At 34.4% G+C, this 20,845-nt stretch overlaps 1 protein-coding gene across 1 annotated transcript; it reads right to left on the bottom strand.

Moving 5' to 3' along the window:
- Nucleotides 1-224: 224 nt before the first annotated feature.
- LOC134252258 (A disintegrin and metalloproteinase with thrombospondin motifs 7-like) lies at nucleotides 225-15,286 on the bottom strand. The gene is made up of 25 exons (XM_062734696.1): nucleotides 14,842-15,286; nucleotides 13,063-13,430; nucleotides 10,369-10,525; nucleotides 9,731-9,933; nucleotides 9,432-9,515; nucleotides 9,049-9,173; nucleotides 8,771-8,920; nucleotides 8,247-8,396; nucleotides 7,802-7,952; nucleotides 7,444-7,539; nucleotides 6,997-7,142; nucleotides 6,682-6,745; nucleotides 6,102-6,207; nucleotides 4,395-4,522; nucleotides 4,036-4,156; nucleotides 3,658-3,899; nucleotides 3,407-3,542; nucleotides 3,187-3,313; nucleotides 2,866-3,085; nucleotides 2,629-2,775; nucleotides 1,796-2,536; nucleotides 1,531-1,701; nucleotides 1,291-1,437; nucleotides 992-1,142; nucleotides 225-902 (listed from the first exon to the last, which is right to left on the bottom strand). Exons 1-25 carry the CDS (start codon nucleotides 14,978-14,980, stop codon nucleotides 733-735), a joined length of 4,440 nt encoding a protein of 1,479 aa, XP_062590680.1. The 5' UTR covers nucleotides 14,981-15,286; the 3' UTR covers nucleotides 225-732.
- Between the last annotated feature and the right edge of the window lie 5,559 nt (nucleotides 15,287-20,845).

The following is a 20,845-nucleotide window of genomic DNA, read 5'->3' as shown; positions in this document are numbered from 1 at the left end:
GATTGTTATATACAAAGTAGTTTTATTTTTTCTTTGCTAGAGATTTTTCTGTTGGTTTTTTTTATTGCATACGTTGGTTTTGTTTACAATTTTAAGGCTAGTGACATTTTTTTTATTGGGGGGCGGGGGTGGGGATTGGGGTTAAAGTTTCATTGACGTTGGTTTTGTTACCAAGCCAAGTAAAGAGCTCGTACAACTTGTTTAGAAACTAAACACAGACGTCCTGTGATTTTAGTATTGTATTTATTGAGTATCATTTAAAGTTGTAAAACAACGGGATTGTACACAAAACATTAATTGTATAATATAAATAAATATCTTCAAAATAGTTTTAAGCATTGTATACTTCATATATACAAAAATGGTTACTGAGTATAAAGCAATTACATTTGTATAAAGAGTATCACAAGACTCTTCATCAGTCGCATCTTCTAGCTAAAAAACATTACACACACACTATATCCTTCTAATTCATTGGTACAAATTAGAGATGTCAAACATGAAACAAAACGATCTGTAATAAAACATGGAATTATGGGAATGATTCTGACGTAACAAGCAAAAACATTAATGGATTTCAGCAGACTTGAATACTGAAACAGGTTTAATTTGTCCTCCAAGGTACTGAACACAATGTCCGGTTCCATTGTAGGAGGAAATCCTAATTTTGTGCGTGAGTTTCCTTCCGGACCACTGCCTTTGTAATTGGTTCTAAACTAAACACTCCAGCCTCTACCGTGCTTGTCTTCTTCTAGGTCGCCATCTTGTCCGATATCTATTCATTTCACACGTTCTGCAACAGTTTACTCTAACATATACACGTGCACATTGGCCTCGTTCTCGTAATTTACGACAAACTCTATAGTTTAATCTGTTTCTTTTACATCTTGATGTTTTTAGCTCTGTAAAATAAAGAATGTCATTGAAAAATCGATAAAAGGAGGAAAAAACAAGCAAAACAGACTATTTCATAATAAAATTTTCATTATACCTGAATGTCTACGTGGGCATGCATCTGGATTGCAGGACTGTACTTCTGCTGGTTTTTGCGACATGTCACAATCGGTGGCTATTGTCTCTGATGTCATATTTATACACTGCACTGCTCTTATTTGCTCTCCTTTGCCACACGTTTTAGAGCACTAAAAAGGAATCAAAGAATTTTATATTTTCAGCAAATTATTAACAAAATCAAAAGAGCGTTTATTTGCAAACTCAACAAGAAAATCAAAATTCCGTCAGAGTAAAAAAATCCGTCTTCAGAATAAATTCTATGATAGGAAATTTTACCGTATTCCAGGGACCATGTTTCCATGCCAGACATTTTGGAAGTACACAGGGTTGAATGTTTACTGGTTTCTGGTCCGGATCACAGTCCAAATTCTCGGAACAAACCACATCGCGGATTTGAACCGCTTCTCCACAGGTGGCAGAACACTGTAAAATATATCAATTTCAGTAATGGGCATTTGCAAAGAAAAATAAAGTTTGCAAGGCATTTTTTAGTGAACCAAGAAGGTGAAAAAGTACCTGACTCCATATGGACGTTTGCCACGTTGAACATTGTTGTGTATTACAGGGACGAATTGTATCCATCTTTGTCAGTATGTTACAATTATGTTCCTCTGTTTCCTGACCTGATTTGGAGTCAACACAACCAATTGCACGTGTTTGAATTCCACCACCACACTTTCGAGAGCACTGTACAAAAATAATGATTATAAAGTTAAAATATGTGTGGATCTGCAAAGCAAATTGCGATATAGTTAAAAAAAAACACGGGTGTCAAACCTACCGGATTCCACGTCTTTGGAACCCACTCAAAAACTGAAGGAATGATGATGGTATTGGGACTAATACGTCTCCTTGGATGACCGGAAATGTTTGGCAATGAGGGTAGCTTTAGTAATGGACGCAGCTTTTTCATGTCTGGTAGATGTGGAATATTAGCAATTTTATCCATATCAACGTTAGGAGGCAGTATCTTTCTCCCATCAATTTTTGTTTGACCAAAACTTTGTTTGTGTTGTGTAAAATCGGATATTGGTGGAGGTACTTTTTTGCTTAGCAAGTTATCACCCTGAATTTTATGATTGTCCACCGACGGCGTTGGCTGCTGAATATCTTGATTATCAACGATAACATCAGAACCACCTTCTTTGATATCCAAAAACTGGCGAGGAATATGCTCGGTTACCTCAGTGACCAAGACTGGACCCTTGATAACCCCCCTTTCGTCATCAAGCTTTGTTGTTGGAGATGTTTTTGAGGATTCTTCAGTGGTGGATGAAATCGTTGTCGATATTCCCTGTATAATGCGATCATTTTCAATAAACTCTTTTCTTTCGTATCCACCATCGGCTGATTCCTCTGGAATGTCAATAAGATCTATAACCATTTTTGTGGAAGGAGCGGTTGGACAGTCCAGAATATCACAAACTTCTGATTCTTCTGGCTTCTGTGTTGCATCACACGTTTTAGTTTCAGGACACGTGACATTCCTCAAGCGAACCCCAAATCCACAAGTAACAGAACACTAAAAAGAAAGAATGGAATGAATGAAAAAGGTTAAAATACATTAGAAATTTTCATGTCTTCTACAATATTTTCCTTTCAAAAATTTCTAACCTCAGACCAGTTTCCAAATGTCCACTTTTCACAAATTACATCAGAACACTGACGTTTTTGAGCTGGAATTGGGGTTTTGTCGCAACCAATGCTTGGCAATGAACATTTAACTTCTCGAGTCTGTGATGAACATGGATTGCTATCACACTGAAAAAAGGACAATAGCAATAAAAATAGTATATTAAACTTCACTTCCAACACAAATTGCAAAAGAAATTATAAATTAAAACAACGTACAGGCGTCCATTCTCCTACTTCCCATTCGCCAGTGCCTGGACATAGGTCTTTGTGGTGACATGCCTCAACTTCTGTTGGCTTTTCTTCTCCACCGCATGATTTATCTTCCAGGGCTATCTGTTCCTCATTCCCTAAGCTGCGCACGCATATGACAGTCCTCTTGTGGACGCCATTCTTGCCACAAGTAACGGAACAGTGTTGCCAAGGCCCTGCCCACCATCTGGAAAGAAAATAAATCGGAAATTTGAAATGAAAGAAAATTCCAATGTATCTCAGAAATATTGTTATAGTTATAATAATTCTAACTGTCTGTATATTTACCTTGCTGGACAGAGATGGACGTTGCAAACCCTTTGCAAGTCATCAGGTTTGTGTGTTTTATTACAGTAAACATCATCAACTTGTCCATCTTCTTTCTCGGAACAAACAACAATAGCTCTCTGTGTACCTAAATTTAGCAAACACAAATGGAATGAGAAGGAAGGTAAATCGAACCCAGTTGCGAATGTATTCATACAGTCATTAAGAAACTATGAATTACCTGATCCACAAGACGAGGTACAATGTGTCCAATCCATGTAGGTCCACTGGAATTCACGGGGTCTAGTATCTGTAGCATTTTCTTTGGGAACAGTGTATTCAAACACAACACCAGGGTTCCGTGTTTGCAGTAAGAGCTGGAAAATTGAATACAATGCGAACACTCAGGAAACTGAACGAATGACAAAGATTTTTACTCGAATACACGATTACATTATTGATAACTACATTGTAATCTTATACTACATGTACCATGATATGAAGCGGTTCTGTGATTGGTCCAACAGCTTCAAATTTGTCTCTGTTACCCTGACGATTGTATTGCACAACTGTGCCTGCAATGTTATAGTCTCCAGACCACTGAATGAACCAGTGACCATTCAGGTAGTATTGACCCTTATCGTTCTGAAGAGCCAAATAGTTGTCTACTCCAGCAACCTCCTCCACACGTATGTTACGAGCATCCTTTGGTATTACAGTTGCCTCAACATAACCTGATTAAATTTCAATAAAATATTCTTCTTTCAAGAAAGATCAAGTTAAATGACAAATTTAATACGTATATAAAAGATAGGATATCTTTTAGTACAATGCTTTTTATTCATGAAGAGACGGAAAATTGCCACACACCCATTCCTTGTGTTTCATTATATTGGTCTTTTATCGTCTCGCAAGTTGATCCGTCGCCATGACAGACGCCGCATCTATCTTCTTTCGCTGTGGAGTCTATTCCCCAGTCGCATCCAATATGCTGAAATAGATAGCAAAAGATATCAACAAACGGCTTATAAATAAACAGAAAGACTTGAAAAAAAAGATAGTGATAAAAACCTTGATTATCATGTCAGGATATAAAAACTTTGATGCACAAAATGCAACTTATGCTGAAATGTCTAGGCTTTTATTTGCTAGCTAGTGTTTTGTGCACGAAACGGCCATTATTTTTTTTTTTTGTTGATGGATAGGTATCATTGAAAGCTGAATCATACCCGACATCTTCCGCTGATGCATAAGTTTCTAGTGCCCGCCATACATGGCGTCCCGTCAGTAACGATGTCTTTCATCATGACAGAGAAAAACTTGTTTTCCGGTTTACAATGCAATTGACACGGAGTTCCTGAAATTGTACGTAGCAGCATGAGTAACGAAAGAGGTAATAAATATGCAGATATGTTTGTTTCGTTAAAAAAACGGAGGTTAAGGAAGCTCTAAACACAAAAGAAAAATGTTTTCGACTTTTAGATCATAAATAAAAGTATACTTTAATTAGTTATTGAATCTCATTTTCAACCTAAGAATGGATATTAGTATCTGTTATATTCCCAAATTCCCAAAGTCATTACTACTAATGTTTATTTTATATAGATAAAACTTCGTTTTATTTTTGTTGCTTTATTTAGTTCATAAGCGGTGTATTAATTACCGCCATTTTGGCATATTATTTTATTGTAAAAAGTTGTCATTAACTAAAGGTTCTTGTTTATTTTCAACTTACATCTAAGGGCATATCACTCTAATTATATTTTAACTGTACAAGAAAGTACTCTACAATTATTAGAACTCTTTAGTGTCCAGTATGTACAGATTCCTTAATATCAAGAATATTCATCCCACACCAAAATTAGGTATTTCGTCTATTTACCATATCATTTATCTGGCCAACTTTTTGACAGATTACACATTGGATTATTAAAGTACACTCTCAGGAGGTGCAATTCCATGTTAACGGGATAAGGAACGAGGTATATTTTGACATTTATAATATAATTTACGAGATCAATTTGAGATGTAAGGACTTGCAAAAGGCTTTTTGTGGCCTGAGGTTAATTCATGACCAATAAAAGTTTGAAGTACTAAATATGTCAGAATCACACATGCCGTGTTAAGTTTTCCATAAAAAGGGTGTCACCTTAAAGCTCTAATACAAGGTTTTCCTCTGAAAGTTGTTTACAAACATGAACTCTTACATTTCCGCTACATAATTAATTGGGAGACGCAAAAATTTAACATTCTAATTTAAAATGTTGTTTTTACTCAAAAGAAACGAAAACAAATTTACTGAAATTTTTATTATGCATATCTCTCTTTTTAGGTAATGTACCTAGGTGGCAATTGAATATTGTGAACTGTATGTACAACTCAACTGCATGGTACTATTTTTTCAGACCTTATCTTTTAGTTTTGATACATTGGACTTATCCAGGAGGTTTTATTTGATACCTTGATTTGATTGAAATAAAATTTAAAGATTTAAAATTTACATGTATAGGTATCAATACACGAAAATAACGATTTAAAGTACTAGTATTAGTGATAGCAACATCATTTTGAACATACAGTGTTTATTCTGTCCATGAAAATTCTTTTGAATTCATCAAGAGCAATGTACTTTTATTTTAAGAGTTCTTTGACTCTTTGACTTTCTGACAAATGTTCGTATCAACTAATCTCCCCCAATTAATCTAACGCAGGTAGTTCAAAATACCAAAGAAGCATATGTTAGTAAAAATATCAAAAATGCAAATATTTGCTTTATGAATAAGGTTCAGTTTTTTTTTTCAAAAGGTTTTATTTGCTGGCCACGGGGGATGTATTTTAAGTGAACTGAAAATAATAATTCGTCTAGAATGTCAAACCGACCCCATCCATCAAAAAATATGTTTGTAAAATGAAAACATGTGAATACTGAGACCTACTTGGTGTCGGGACGTGTTGCCATTCATAAAGCCCATTTTGATAGGGTATGTAGTTGAACTCATCACATTGAACCTCCTGAAAGCTCAGGCTATTTTCCGGGCATGCCTTTAAAATGCAAGAAAAAGCAAAGTTATCAGATTGATAAAAAGAAATTGAATCCAATTTATATTAAGGTAAATAAAATTTGATTTAAGATATATTGAAAGATTATTCATGATTTTCGCATTAATATGCGTAAGGTTTTCAATCAAAGTCGGATTTTCTTATGTACAATATCTTAATCACTTCAAACGGTGAAAGATTTTGGCAGAATCGCGACAAACATAATGGATGTTACTAAATATATCCAGCAACAAAAAGATGTCTGCCCAGCGACCCCTGATTATCGCGCTGTTTTTAAGATTGTGTTAATTAAGTCTTGATTACATGTAGCCAGAGGACACCAACTCAATGGGAAAATTGTAATAATTGCCAAGAAAACAAAAAGATAAAATTTTATGCATCGAAGGCTATTATGAAAAATAGATCCGCGTCTTGTCGGGAGGAAGCTAGCAAAAAGCATTAAGATGTTTTCGATACCTCAGTGTTGCATATCCTGTATCTTTTTCTTTCCCCAATGCAATATTTTCCTCCGTTAGCAGGTCTGAAAAATAAAGCAAGATATATCAGAATGTTTTCGCTACAATTTTTTTTCAAAGTGTAGCCCGTCTTCATTTGATCCCTCAGTGCCTGAGTTTTCATCCCTTGCAAAAACGATCTTGAATTCACATTAACAGGTGTTCAATAATACCAGATAAACTCAATCAACGTTTAACCCAAACAAATCTGATGATGTAATGCAATAAAAAGCCACAGTACAACTTCGAGAGGTTTTGATCTTTGTTTAAAACATACCTTGGGTTATCGCAGTGACGTTCCCGCGCAGAAACTCCGGCACCGCAGGTTCTGGAACACGTGGACCAGCTACTCCACTCGCCCCAATTTCCATTGATAGATTCCGGTCTGTCGCCGATTTCCACGCATTGTTCATTGAAACACCACTGCAAATTGATAAAAATACTTTTTATACTATATTTAAATCTCCATGGATAGATGTAGCAATTGTTTCAAATACAGTCAAACCTAGTTATGTCGAACTCGATAAGACTGAGAAAAAACTTTGAGGTGCCCGAGTATTCGAGAAATCATGGGTAAAAAAGTAAAAGAATGAGTGGTTTGGTCTTTCAAAGCACTGCCGCATATCCATTATACCCGTATTCGAAATATCAGTGTTTGAGATAGCGAAGTTCAGACGTACATGTATTTAGCATGGACAAAAATGTACTTGTATGTATGCATTACCTTATTTGGTCCACATATTGTTCCTTCGGCAGCTGCCTCCAGTCTTGTAGAACATTTGTTGTCCATTCGGCACCAAAGTGTGCTGCATATGTCCTCCTTCGAGAAGTTTGGAAAAAAGTATATATTAGATGTACTTGAATCACATGTAGTGATCTGCCAGACATCAAATGAAATGATGATAACAAACTCAAAATCAAAGGGCTATTGAAATACCGGGTAGTACAAACTGGGAGCAAAGCGAAAACGGACCTCTAAAAATTATCAGAGGTGGGATCAGGTGCCATGGAGTAAGAGATGGGTTTTGCTTCGGATAGTTTGTAATAAATATTAGGAAAAGAATAGTATGAAATTTTTGTACCTTTTCCCCACAGAAAGAAGAGTTTTGGCCGTAAGCGAGTCTGCACTGATGTTCGACGTCATACATGGTACCGGGTGGTAGTACTGGGTACTCGTACTCCGTATCCCTGTACTTAGCAGGCTCATCCTCCAAACAGTAGCCCCACCCTCGACTGTACCAAAGAAAATGATAACCTCATTTTTAGAAATCAGTTCGTTTGCACTAAGACAACTGCTTGATCATAAACATAAAAAATGCATATGTTTTGCACAAGATTGCAAAAATATTTATTTTCATTGCATTAGATTGCCCGATAATTTTTTCATGTATATAAGAGTGTAAAGTGCATGGGAACCAAAGAAGGTTATCTGGATGTAGTTTTGGATACAGGATAATGAAAAAATTACAGCATTGTAACACAGTATATAAAAGCTTAGTAAGACTTGGCCTAAACAGTGACACTTACTCAATGAACTCGGTAATGGCTCGCTTGCTGCAGTTTGACCATTTCATCAATGGACTGACCGCCATCAGCTGATTCTGCATCAAGTAAAGGTAGTGGTCCTTGCTTGATGTTTTACAGCCATTCCTACGACTGTCATGGTTCATCCCAAAACTGCAAAACAAACATGTCTGAAATTTTACTGCTCTTCCCTGTGATTAAAAAAATTGTCTTTACTGTGATTTAGAACCCTTTCCTGCTATTCTCCTGTAAATTAAACTTTTATTTTATTGTGTTGTGCTATGATTAACGTTTTAGTGTGCTTTGTTGTGCTTTCTTTAGTGATATTCAGTGCCCTTTCCTGGCTGTAATATTTAGTACTTTCTTCAACGATAACCTTTAGTTAATAACCTTTCCCGTGAAAAAATACATGCCCTTCCCGTGCTCTGCTTTGCTGTACTTGAGATTAAGCCAAAGCAAGGCTTGCATAAAATTGTTGGAAAAGAAAATATCATCATCAAATTGCTAACCAGGCTTGTGTAACCTACTTGTGCCCTAGCTCATGAGCAACTGTGTAGGCCAAAGAGAGTCCCGTGTCCTCGTTAATACTGCAGCTACGGTGTGGCTGACACATGCCGGAAGTCTGAGCCAATCCTAGTGTGTTACACGGCCTGTTCATCCGAGCACAGATATTTTTCCTGCAACCAGAATATCGTTTTTAATCCATATTCGTACCATTTATGATTCCTCAATAAGTCTTGTTTTACTTTATTTTGCTCTATTATGATTTTTATAATTCATTGTTTAATTTTATAAAATTAAAGACCTTGTCAGAAGTATGGCCACATCATGATGGTTGGGATGGTCCTCCTCTTTCATGTTAATCTTTGTCTGCCATTTGCAAAAACTCCGTAGCGATTTGTCTGCATGATGTGTTATTATAAGGCCTTCCTAAATTCAAATTACTTGTTAACTTTATGATAACAGCATTAAACCATTTTCGTGAACACAAAAAGTATAATTTGGACCTTAATGAGCAAAACTTTTTTGTGGTATTAAACCTCAAGCAAATAAAAGTGACATATATGCACAATTTCTGGAATTTTAAAATGGTCATTTACGATAAACAGATAAAAAGGCCTGTTAGTTTGACATTCAGTACCAGACACATTCGTCTGAACATTGTAAGTATATGTTTTGGCTGTGTACCTGTTGATCCTCCAGTAAAATGATGCGGACAACCACTATGTTGACGGCATTCCCAAGTGAAGCATCGTGAAACAGTTGAGAAACCTAGAGCGATATAAAAGACACCCCATTATTTAAAGATAACAGAATTTTTCTTTCAATTATAAACTCTTGTTGAATGTTGCTTTAATTGAAATTTGGTTGCTGTTGTTGCTTGTTGTTGTGTTAAATGGTTGGGGTGAGGTATAGTACTCCATTTGGATTACCCCTTATACACCATTATAAAACTATATAAAGCATGCATTAGATTACTAACGTACCATGTTCATAATGGTAAGGACGTAAGTTGTGACGTCTTCATTTTTGTAATATTCCGTCATATCCGGGTCCACAACCACTAAAGTCTCCACGTGATGCTCCACAGAGATAGATCGTTTATGTCGTCTGCTGTTTCGTCCGTTTTTCCGCTGATGATGAGCTTCCCATCTTTCCCTTTGTTTGTTTGCTTTCTCTGTTTTTATTTCTTGCAAAATATTGGATTCTAATTTTTTTCTCTTTCTTAATACAGATTAGCATTATCAGACATTTTCACTACTATTTCATTTTCGGATTTTATTTATCAGGGACATTTATCGCAAATGAAAAGATTCGCCATTTTTGGAAAATTTATCGTCTAATCTTCAAAAATGGAGTCATGTTGTTCATAAAATTAATTGCCTAATTTGCACGAACGAAAACAAGAATGTGCCAGATTTCATTTTATAAAAGCTGATACTAAACAACAATGAAAACCCTTCATTTTTTTATTCATGGCCTTTAAATTCTTGACAAAGTGATTCTATGATTTATTATTGTAACTGAGTCATAATGGTTTTAGAGTACGTTCTCAAAATTCAAAAAAATGAAATGGAAGAAAGACATTTTTTGAAAGATTTGGAGATAATAGTTGTACAAGTACCATTGTTTCCACACGTGTCTCTTTGATCCGAATGACCAAGGTCAGTTTCTGTCCTTGGTTCATGTTGGTATATGGCATGAAGATGACCAGTATTATTTTTGGGTTGCTGCATTGGTTCAATAAAATATGTTGCATTGCCAGTATGAATTAACCCGTGCTGCAAAAAAGCGTAAAAACAGTGAATATGGGGCGTCTGGATTAAGCAGACAGGAACATTATAAAAATTGGATTATCAATGGCACGTGATTAATTTCGTACACGTGTGATATTTTTAAAATAAATAACGACGACTCCCTAGTTCTCCCATTAAAAGTCAAAGATGTGTAATGAGGCATATATATACCATTCCTCACTTCAACTTCAATGAGAAGAAAGAAGGGGAAAAATGACATTTTTCTGATAGAAATCATTTAATACCTTTATAATACACGGGAGATGCCAAGAGAAATGGAAGATCGTTTTGTGAGTTATGACAACACGTGTTTCCCTTACAACAATGTTTAGAGTTCGTTCAGGTTGTTTGTACAGACACTGGGACAACAAAACAACAAAACAGAGAGACTGGCGGGAAAACAATAATTTTCTCTTAATTCTTCTCTTTCTTTTCTAACTTTGTTAATATAAATTATGTGTATATGAAAAAAAAAATAAAAACTGAAGAAGAAAAACTTGGGGGTAAAAACATCTTCATGAAAATATCAGAACATTATTAAACCTGTCATATTATATTTCAAAAGCAGACCAAATTCAGGAAAAATATATGTCAAGTGGTCAAAACATCTTAGCATTCCGTTTCCGATATGGTATGACTACTGATAGCTTTTGTTTGCCGAATCAATTATTAAAAGTACTTCATAGGAAATCATTTGCAAACCAAGGCATGGTTTTCAAGACGATATATAACGCCTCTACTTCACAACTTCGTGTTATTTGAATAATCAGAGTTGCTTTACACAAGAAATTTAAAGTCACGACATCAAAGGGCAAAATTGGTAAATAGTTTTTTTATCAAATTAAAAACTAAATATGAAGTGTTGTCACACTTGAACTTTACAATTCTTTTTTTCTCACAGAAGAGGGATCGACTTTCGGGTAAATGCGGACAGGCGCTACATAACCTTTGCTGTGGGGAAGATATATTCAAGTTAGCCGTCACAACAAGATATCCTTTACAAGTATACAATGTTGCAAATTCACTTTTATGAACATGAAAGTGTAATTTTTAACAACGATATTTTTATATATGATAGCTTCTGTATACTACATTGGAATGTGTGTGTGATTTTTATGACATAGTCCTTGAATGTTCAAATACCACGTGCACCTGTGTGTGGACTGTATTACAGTGTCTTTATACCGATCTTTTTAAACGTCTTCAAATATTAATATTGATAAGCTGCCTGTATTATTACATAATATGACAATGCATAAATCGCTGATTATGAATCTTTTTGGTCATATTAGCAATCGAAGCATTTTTCTCAATTCAAATTCATTCATAAATTTGTATCGGGAGAGCGTAAGGTATATGGCCAGTATTCCAGACGTAATTAGTTATAGTCCATACGATCCGAAAGATTATACATGTGTCATTGTAAGGGTATGGTAGTGATTACAAGTTTTCAATGGAACCCCTTTTAAAAATATCGTCTCTGTATGAATGGGCATGTAAACGATCCTGCACACACGATCTTGTTGTAGGTCCTTAGATCAATTAAACGATATTCCCTCGAACATGTTCTCACAGTAAATATGTAAAAGATTGGTAAATTATGAATGAAATAAAACTGGGATCTTCTTTTTTGTGCCACACAGGGAACAAAACACCATGAAATTCTACCCTGTAGGTCAGACTGCGACCTATTTAGAGTTTTTTTTAAAGTGATTTATTTGGGATTAAAGAGAGCAACTGGTCTTCAAAGCACATATTTTTTCCTATCCTCATCCCAATTAAAAGAATTTTGAAAAAGAATTTAATAAATGAACCACGGCGATTTGTCAGAACTTTCTTTTTAGCAGAGTTTTGTGTGAGAAGGTTTCTTAGAGATTAAACGCGGGACAAAAGTTTATTTCATGATCATAAAAAACGTCAAAGGGTATACCAAAAAAAACCTTCTGTATTTATCAACAGTGCAAGAAAAATAGGTATTGGCATCTTGCACACGGTAGCCACTTTTTTGAATGCCAAAACTTCTTTGGTGTACGATCACCTCGTTCTTTGCAACATCTGTTTGTTATTTCTAAGAAAATAAAGGTATCGGAGCCGTTCAGTGATTGGGAATATTTACTAGACAATGATAAAGACCAGCAATTAACAGTGTTACTGCCTATAACCTTACACTAATCATCGCCGGTAACGTTGAAGGGGGAAATCTTTGAAGAGGGGCTCCCTACCTTCGTTTGTAACGCGCGCAAGTTAACAAAGTTTTACTCGCTCACTGACGATAATAATTATGTTTACAGAAACAAATACAGCCCCCGTTAATCACCTCTTTATGTCTACAACAATCATATTTTAAATGATGACTTCATACTGATATAAATACACTGATAAACAACATTGCTGCAAAACGAAAAGGTTTAGGAACTTATTCCGGATGTCGTGAATAGATGTAATAAATGTATTGCTAAACTTTCGATTTTTATAGCATGTGTATAAAGTTACATAATTTCGTGAGAAAATAGGCCACTTACCAAACCGTCGCACAATGCAAGTGCAACTTTGCTGTTTTCTTTGTCCATAATTTCTCCTGTGTAATGACATGGAAGCTGATTGTTGTTCGTATAGCGCATAAAACTAGAATCCGTAACATTCTTGAATATATTTTTCTTTCTTTCAATAACTAATGATGGATTATATAGTTTAACATTTGGTTTTAATTTGAGTATATAATCACTGTTGTTCACATTTAATTTATAATGTATCGTGTCTGAAATTTGGTCACTATTTCTACGATGACGTAATTTATGAGGGTGCAGTTCGTGTGAGATGACGTCACCTCTGCTTGTCACTCGGACGGGAATGGTTATATCATAATTATCCAATTTGTTTATAAAACTACCTGTAAAGAAAAAAATAAGTAGGTAAAAATATTATCCTGTCTGCAAAATATAATATTCTCATTTAATGTTTATATCGTTTTAAAATAGATCAAGTGTTTTGCATGTCAGCATGAATTTATATCTATTCACCTTGCACTGATTACGCACTTCAAAATATAGCTATCTCTTTTAAAAGAAGTTGTTTTTATCTTTAAAAAAGAATCTTCAAAATTAGCTGTCAGGTGTGATTATGTAACACTTAAGGTAATGCAGGTTGAAGTATACAAAGAAAGTTCATTTATATTAGGCCTTAGAGACATGGATAAGGCATTGAATTGTAAAAAGATGCAAACAAACGTCAAGACCTGGGCGACATTTGACTGCTCTGTTTTTCATTAGAAGTGTGTAGTCTTTCAGTATCACATGCCGATCTATTGTCATAAAATCGTAGATGCTTTTGAAGAATGCGTGTGATCTCTGGGGAAGAATTACACAATACTGTGACCAAAGAGATGCCTTCTGACCAAAAGTTCATCAACTTGAGAGGGATCAGATCCTAAACGTCAGATGCACCATACATCAACATTCGAGGAGAACAGATATAAAAGATTTTTACAAGACTAGACTCCAAAGCTAGATTATCCAAAACGGTTATCAATCTAAACAAAATGTCATTTAGACAAGCTTTAATTTTTTTCGATCTGCCAAAAAAATCTGGAGCGGAGACTTAATCTTTGACACATTCATTCGCCAGTCTTCGTGGTAAAAAAAATTCATTAAGCGTATAACGTATGGGTTGTTTCACTCTCATCTGATAACTTTGTAATCCTCTGGAAAATATACATAGTGTCGTGACCACTGACATTATCAAGGTGCAAAGACACGGGAAGTTTTTTGAAGTAGGTCAGATCATATGGGGTTGCCAGGTTTTTGGCAATATTGAATAATAATTCTCTCTATACCTTGTTTAAACGAATGTATAAGGACTTTTTTCATTTATGTGTATTTATTACACGCCATTGCACTCCAGATTTGTTAATTTACGATCCCTTTTCCAATACAGATAATGATAGGTTACGCGTACAAGAAACGAATCTTGAATGGGTTTTAGAATTTGGTTTATACTGCAAATATTTTAAAATGCTTTCTTATTCACTTTTTCCCTTTCAATATTAATAGCTTCTGCGTGCAATACAATAGATCTAAAAGTTATTATTTCTGACTGTTTTCAAATTTTTGAAAAACATGCAATTGGGATTTTTCGAAAGCATGTGAAGGATATTTGGGGGAAAAATCGTATTGAAAATGGCTCAAAATTTTTAAATTTCATTATTTTTAGTAATATTTTTTTTTATTTTATAAATGGGTCATTTTGCAAAACTGCTATGTAAGCTGTTTGCTAGAGAAACCTGATCTTACATTAAAACTTACCCTGATGTTGGTCTAAGATTACATAATCACTGGTCCCTAATATACCGTGAACTAGATATAGCATAACAGTCCAGGTTAAAGTAGATAAACGTTTCCAAAATACCATGTTTGCTGTACAAGTCTTATGCACAGAATACATGTGCACGTGCGTTTTGCTGTTTTGACAACTGATGACAAAAATGAATATAGTTTGCTTCACAAAATATGGAACAATACAACTCTTAGCATCTTCACGGCTGCAAATCCAAACATAGTGAAGCACTGAATTGAGAACACCGGAATCAATTTGTAACACTTCAGATCCCTGCTACATGTGATGATAGATATATAGGTAATATCAATAAGCCTGGGTATACGTGTAGCTAGAGCGGGCATGGGGAGTATATATCTACTTAAGCGCCCTAGATCAGTTGAGTTTGTCGCACACTATGTCACAATCGGTTCAGCCAATGAGGATGCGAGTCGGCCAATCCACTCGGTATCAATGGAACTTCTCTTATTTACCTTAAAGAATATGATAAAGTAGCTGGTTTGTTTTAATAGCAATCCATTTTTAATTCGAAGCACATGCGCGTATTTTTAAGTATATATCTATCAATTTCCTTCACAGGTGTTATAATTACTAGGACGGCAATGCGTTTAATGAAGTAAATCAGAACCCTGTGTGTTAAGGGCTCTATGTGCTTTCACAGGTAACGATTACAGGTAGACTTTTCATTTATGATATATAGAAATAAAGAAAACTTATAGGTATAAACTTTACACCTCGAGAACACAGGGGGCTCAGTTTCGAGTCGCAATTAAGATACAGGCAGATAAGTAATATCATTTTTAAAGCTATTGTGTGACGGACCCTAGATAGAATATCCTTGACTGTCGTCGAAGATTTTTAAGAGAAAGTATGTAGCTCTGATATTCTTGTCAATGAACTTAATTCAATAATTCTGTACAGAATGAACTGCGGTTAAAAACAGACGATGCATTAAATCTATCTTTTGTGAAGCGCTCTGTATATCTCTAGGTTTACTCAAGCTCGATGTTTGCACAATATTAGTAGAGGTTACGATATTATCTTTATTCTCAGGCCATTTTCTCAATGAATGCCAGAGCATGTTTCATTGACATGTATGTGCGTATTTTGTGGTTTGTATAATTTGAAGGCTCTACCCTTTCCTGTTAGATTTTTTTTATGTGATAGATAATGTAAATTTTCTTATGCAAACACGTCTCATTTGTTTACTTTTTATTTTTTTGGTGAAATTCTTTGATGTACTACATATGTCAAAATCGACCAAGGATTATGCCAATTTGAGTCTTGTGATAGACGAACCAAAGCTAGGTAATAATAAAATCAGAGAATTTTTTTTATCTTCTTAGAAGTTTTTCATTTGAATGCATTATTAACGATGTTTTGTTCTAAAATATCATTGGCAAAATGTTTTTTGAAAGGTATGATTATTGGATCTCCCAATATTCTATCTGGATAATTATGCATATTTTTTAAATCTACACGTTTTCTATCAAGAGTACTTGGCAAAGGGTTAGAAAACACATCTATTAAATGATGATAAAAGTCAAATCCGATAACAAAATATACAGGAACTTCATTTCATTGTATCATTTTTATGCCCCTTATCAAAGATTCGGGGTTATACAGTCTTTGCTATTTCCATCAGTCTGATTGTCCGCAAAGATTATTGACCTTGTCCATAGATTTTGATTGGTTGGACCTACATGATTGGCTTTTCTATTTAAGGTGTATTACTTATGACATGAACTCTCTTAAGGTACCAACGTTTCTCCTTGACCTTGGAGTTTGAACCACTTTTAGCCAAATTTACCAGACTTTAACCTGGCTATAACTTTCGAACGCTGATGCCAGGCTTTCATACTAGGTGCATTCTTTGATGAAACCTTTCCTTGAGTAAAAATAAATTTTATCTTTTGACCTTCGATTTTTACCTAGCTTGAAAAACTTCAACATTGACAAACAATGGGTTGAGTTAGGGCTTTCGTGTTACACATGCATATGCATGTACAGTTCCGCGAAGAGACAATTCACTTCCTATTACCTTGACCTTGGAGATTGAAAATTTTTAAACTTTGCCATTACTTTTTGGATAGTTGTAGCTATGGATTTTATACAATGTATGTATTTTACAGATGTATTCCTTGTGGCAAAAACTTTCTCAAGGTACCAAATCTTTTTCTTGACCCACTTCCTTAGAGTTTGACCCACTTTTGCCAAATTTTTCACCAGACTTCAACCTTGACTTTTAAAAGATTGATGCCACGCTTTCATACTTTAAAAGTGTACTCTTTGTGGTTTGACCTTCGATTTTTACTAACCTTTACAATTTTTTTTTTTACATTTTAAAAATTAAATCAATGGAGTCTGGGCTTTCGTATTATAAATGTATTAATATTCTTGTATATTTCCACAAGAATAGGACCATTACACGCTTAGTTTGGACTTTCAGTAAGGAGTGGCATTCTCGACGTTACCCAATTAGCTTCTGAAATTTACACAGCTTCCCTTCACTGTTGAAATATACATATGATAGAAATGCGGCCGAATGTCATCTGGTGTAGTAAATAGCCAATTAAAAGTTCTCTCACGGCACAGAGGTGGGGCATAAGTCGTCTCATCGTTGTTAACAACAATTTTAAGTTCCTGATGTTATTAATTTCTTAACCAATGAGAATCTACTAGTATTCGCCATTACGTACATGTAGCGCCGAAAATACCATGCCCTACTGAAAGTCCAAACTAAGGAGAAAATCGTCCTACAATATTATGTCTTTTTTTACCATAACCTTAGAGTTTGTCCTATTTGTGAAAAATTGAAAATAGGGTTTTTATTCCTTGTGACAAAACCTTCCCTTTGGTACATGTATCAATACTTTTGGTGTTTAACTTCTTTAAAAAAAAAAACTTTAAGCTATCATTAATTTAAATTATGTTGATGATGAGTGTTTGACTTAAAATTTCGTAACCTTCAAAAAAGGAACATTCAAACCAATACTTAAGAGGGACACATTTTGTCTACTTCATAGTAGTTTTATGAATATCATACTTGATTAAATCGTCAGAAAGAGTCCCTCTCTATATTTAAAGTCTTTCGACATCAAAATTGATAAAGTACAACTTAAAACAGTACTTGGACAAAACTATCCGACATTAAAGGCTTGGAAGAAAGAAAATATAGGTAGACATCAGTCGATCGATCATTTAGATGTTGTATCTATATTAGATAGTTATTAAACTACAGTATCGGGTGTGGGATCAGTAAAAATGATAGCCATAATTCCGGGCTATAGTGTGGAGATGTTTACTGGGCAAAGTGGCCAACATTTTCAAAGATTGGTAAATTTTAGGCTTAGGTGCGATCCCAAAATTGATCTTACATATTCACACACGTAATGAGCAGGTTAATGTATTTATATATTCTATTCTATCAAAGTGTTACATCGGAACATTGTAGTAACACATTCACATTTAATCGTAAGAATGTTTACAAGTTAAAGTACACAAGGCGATTAGCTGTGAGTCATTTCTCAGTTTTCAGTTCATTTTTTATTCCTTTAAATGTTGTAATTGTTATGTATTCCTCCGATATTATCACCTTGTTAAGGAGGATCAAAGTTTGTTCTGCGTCTTTCTTTTAAAATTCGTTTTCAATCTGGTTTAAATATAAAGCGCCTTGGCCAACTTTTATGTTTTTATGTTAATTCAATCATTTATTTGGAAAGTCAAGCTGATTCAATAAAACACCACGAGAAAACTTTGAACTATATTTGTAAAGTTTATTATTCATTCGGTATGAACACATATAATCATATTTTTTTTTACTTAATTGTCAGATACAAGATACAGTAAATATCGAATTCAAATGATATAAAATTGAAGTGTTCTTAAGCATTATGCATTTTGCCAAACTCTCGAACCAAACTGATTATCTTTGGCCTACGGCTTCAGTCAAACAGCTCGGTTCTTGAGTTCGAGGAAAAGCATTTTGTCTTCAAACCTAGACAAAAAATGTATATTATGTCAAATATTTAGAAGCATTATCTTAAATAGCAAGACTGTGGAAGAAGGGTAACGTGTGTATAGTTCAAAACCTTACAATGTATTCTCAAGCAAAATCGAAAACGAAGAACAAGACGTATTTTATATTATTAATTTGTACTAATTAATAGCTATATCAATCTATTCATTTTTAAGTAAATATGTTCGAACCATATTTGTTTTAAACAAACGGATTATTGTTTCATCACCTGAGAACATAATGATCTAGAAACCTTTGAACTCATGAGATTTCTGACCTTTTAGTTGTCTGATAAGAGAACACGATGCTGAGGTTCTAAATTGTATACCTGTACTTTCGGTGGTGTTACTCACTTCCGGTTCTTGTCAGTGTATGGACTATGACAAATATACCAAGCACTCAACTTCCCTCATTACATGGTTTTTTTTTTTTTTTTTTGTCATTTGAGATTAGATTGCAGTTAACTCAAGATTAAGTTCGAAAATGCCAATTTCAGATTTTAATTTTATTTTCCAAAGCCAATTGCAGCGAACTGCAAAATAAAATGGTAAGGCATATAGATACATGTATTAATAGATTACCAAAGATAATGCCAGCATGGTGGTAACCGATCGAATATATATCAAATAATCGCAAAAACATCAAATAATAATAACAATTTAACATGAGTGCAATCGGTTTTTGATACATAAAAAGACTCTCTAATAAAGATTTTTTCTGTTTCATCTACCGGTATTATAAAAACTATACAACAATTAACCGAAAAATATTCCTATTCATTGATTTTCAGGGGGAAAATGCAAAAATACACTTAATCGAACCCACATGTCATATATCATAAATAAATGATTTTTTTTCTTTTGAATTCTGAAAGGAATCTCGAAATTAATACAGCTTTCCAAGAAATTTAATGGCAAGCAAACCCTAATTAACTCTTAATATATTAAACATGCAGACAAGAAACCTGAGGTATGATCAAGGAAAAATAATATCAAATACATGTTAAATAACTACTTTTGAATGATCTAATAAATCAACATTAATGTTATGGATTAATTAACAAAACATTACATTGTTACTGTAGGGGAAAATTTCTTTGAAAGAGATTGGGACTGAAAATAGGTTTGAAGTATAGATATTTCATACATCTTTTCTTAAGTTTTTTCCTTTCAAAATTATTGATACTGAAATTCCAGTGCATTATAAATCTGCTTATGTTTTTCATGTTTGAAGCCTCTAACAATTTTAGCTCACCTGAGCTGAAAGCTCAAAAGAGCGTTTCTGATTACCCGTTGTTCGTCCCTTCGTCTATCTGTCTGTCCGTCCGTCTATAATCTTTAAACATTTTTAACTTCTTCTTAAGAGACACTGGACCAATTTTAACCAAAACTGGTACAAAAACATCCTTATGTAAAGGTGGTTTAAATTATTGAAATGAAGACTCAAGCCTCCTTCCAAAGGGAGATAATCAAGGAAGGACAAAAAGGGTGGATTCTTAAAAAAAATCTTCTTGTCAAGAACCACTGGGCAAGAAAACTGTGGAAACAGTCTTGGGTATTGTAGATTTTAAATTGTTCAAATTATGACCACTTTCAAATACTAACTCCCATCCCCGGTAAGTGCGGGCCACAATAGGACATCCAAGTTTTACATTGAAATATATATGGAAAATCTTCTTAAGAACCAATGGGTCAGAAAAGCTGAAACTTTTGTGGAAGCATTCTGGGGAAGACAAGTGTACATTCCATATTGTTCAAATTATGACCCCCAAGGGTAGGACAGATATGCAAAAGAGAATTCAATTTTTACAATTAATATTTTAGAAAAATCTTTATAAATCTTCTCAAGAACAACCTTGTCAAAACAACTGAAAAATTAGTAGAAACATCCCTGTGTAAAGTAGATTCTAAAATTATTCAAATCATGGCCCCTGGGGAATCAGTTGAATAACAGCA

This window comes from Saccostrea cucullata, unplaced genomic scaffold (assembly GCF_032062105.1).
Source record: "Saccostrea cucullata isolate Sc308-1 unplaced genomic scaffold, CSIRO_AGI_Scuc_v1 ctg130, whole genome shotgun sequence".
NCBI lineage: Eukaryota > Metazoa > Mollusca > Bivalvia > Ostreida > Ostreidae > Saccostrea > Saccostrea cuccullata.
This window is presented reverse-complemented; position numbering and strand designations above follow the sequence as displayed.

What these genes read in the sequence shown, in the direction of transcription:
- LOC134252258 (XM_062734696.1), bottom strand. Translation starts at nt 14,980, where the DNA reads ATGTATTCTGTGCATAAGACTTGTACAGCAAACATGGTATTTTGGAAA. An exon ending in AATCTTAGACCAACATCAGG is followed by an intron (nt 13,431 to 14,841) that starts GTAAGTTTTAAT and finishes TTTTCTTTACAG; the next exon opens with GTAGTTTTATAAACAAATTG. An exon ending in GCTCATGAGCTAGGGCACAA is followed by an intron (nt 8,397 to 8,770) that starts GTAGGTTACACA and finishes TTTGTTTTGCAG; the next exon opens with TTTTGGGATGAACCATGACA.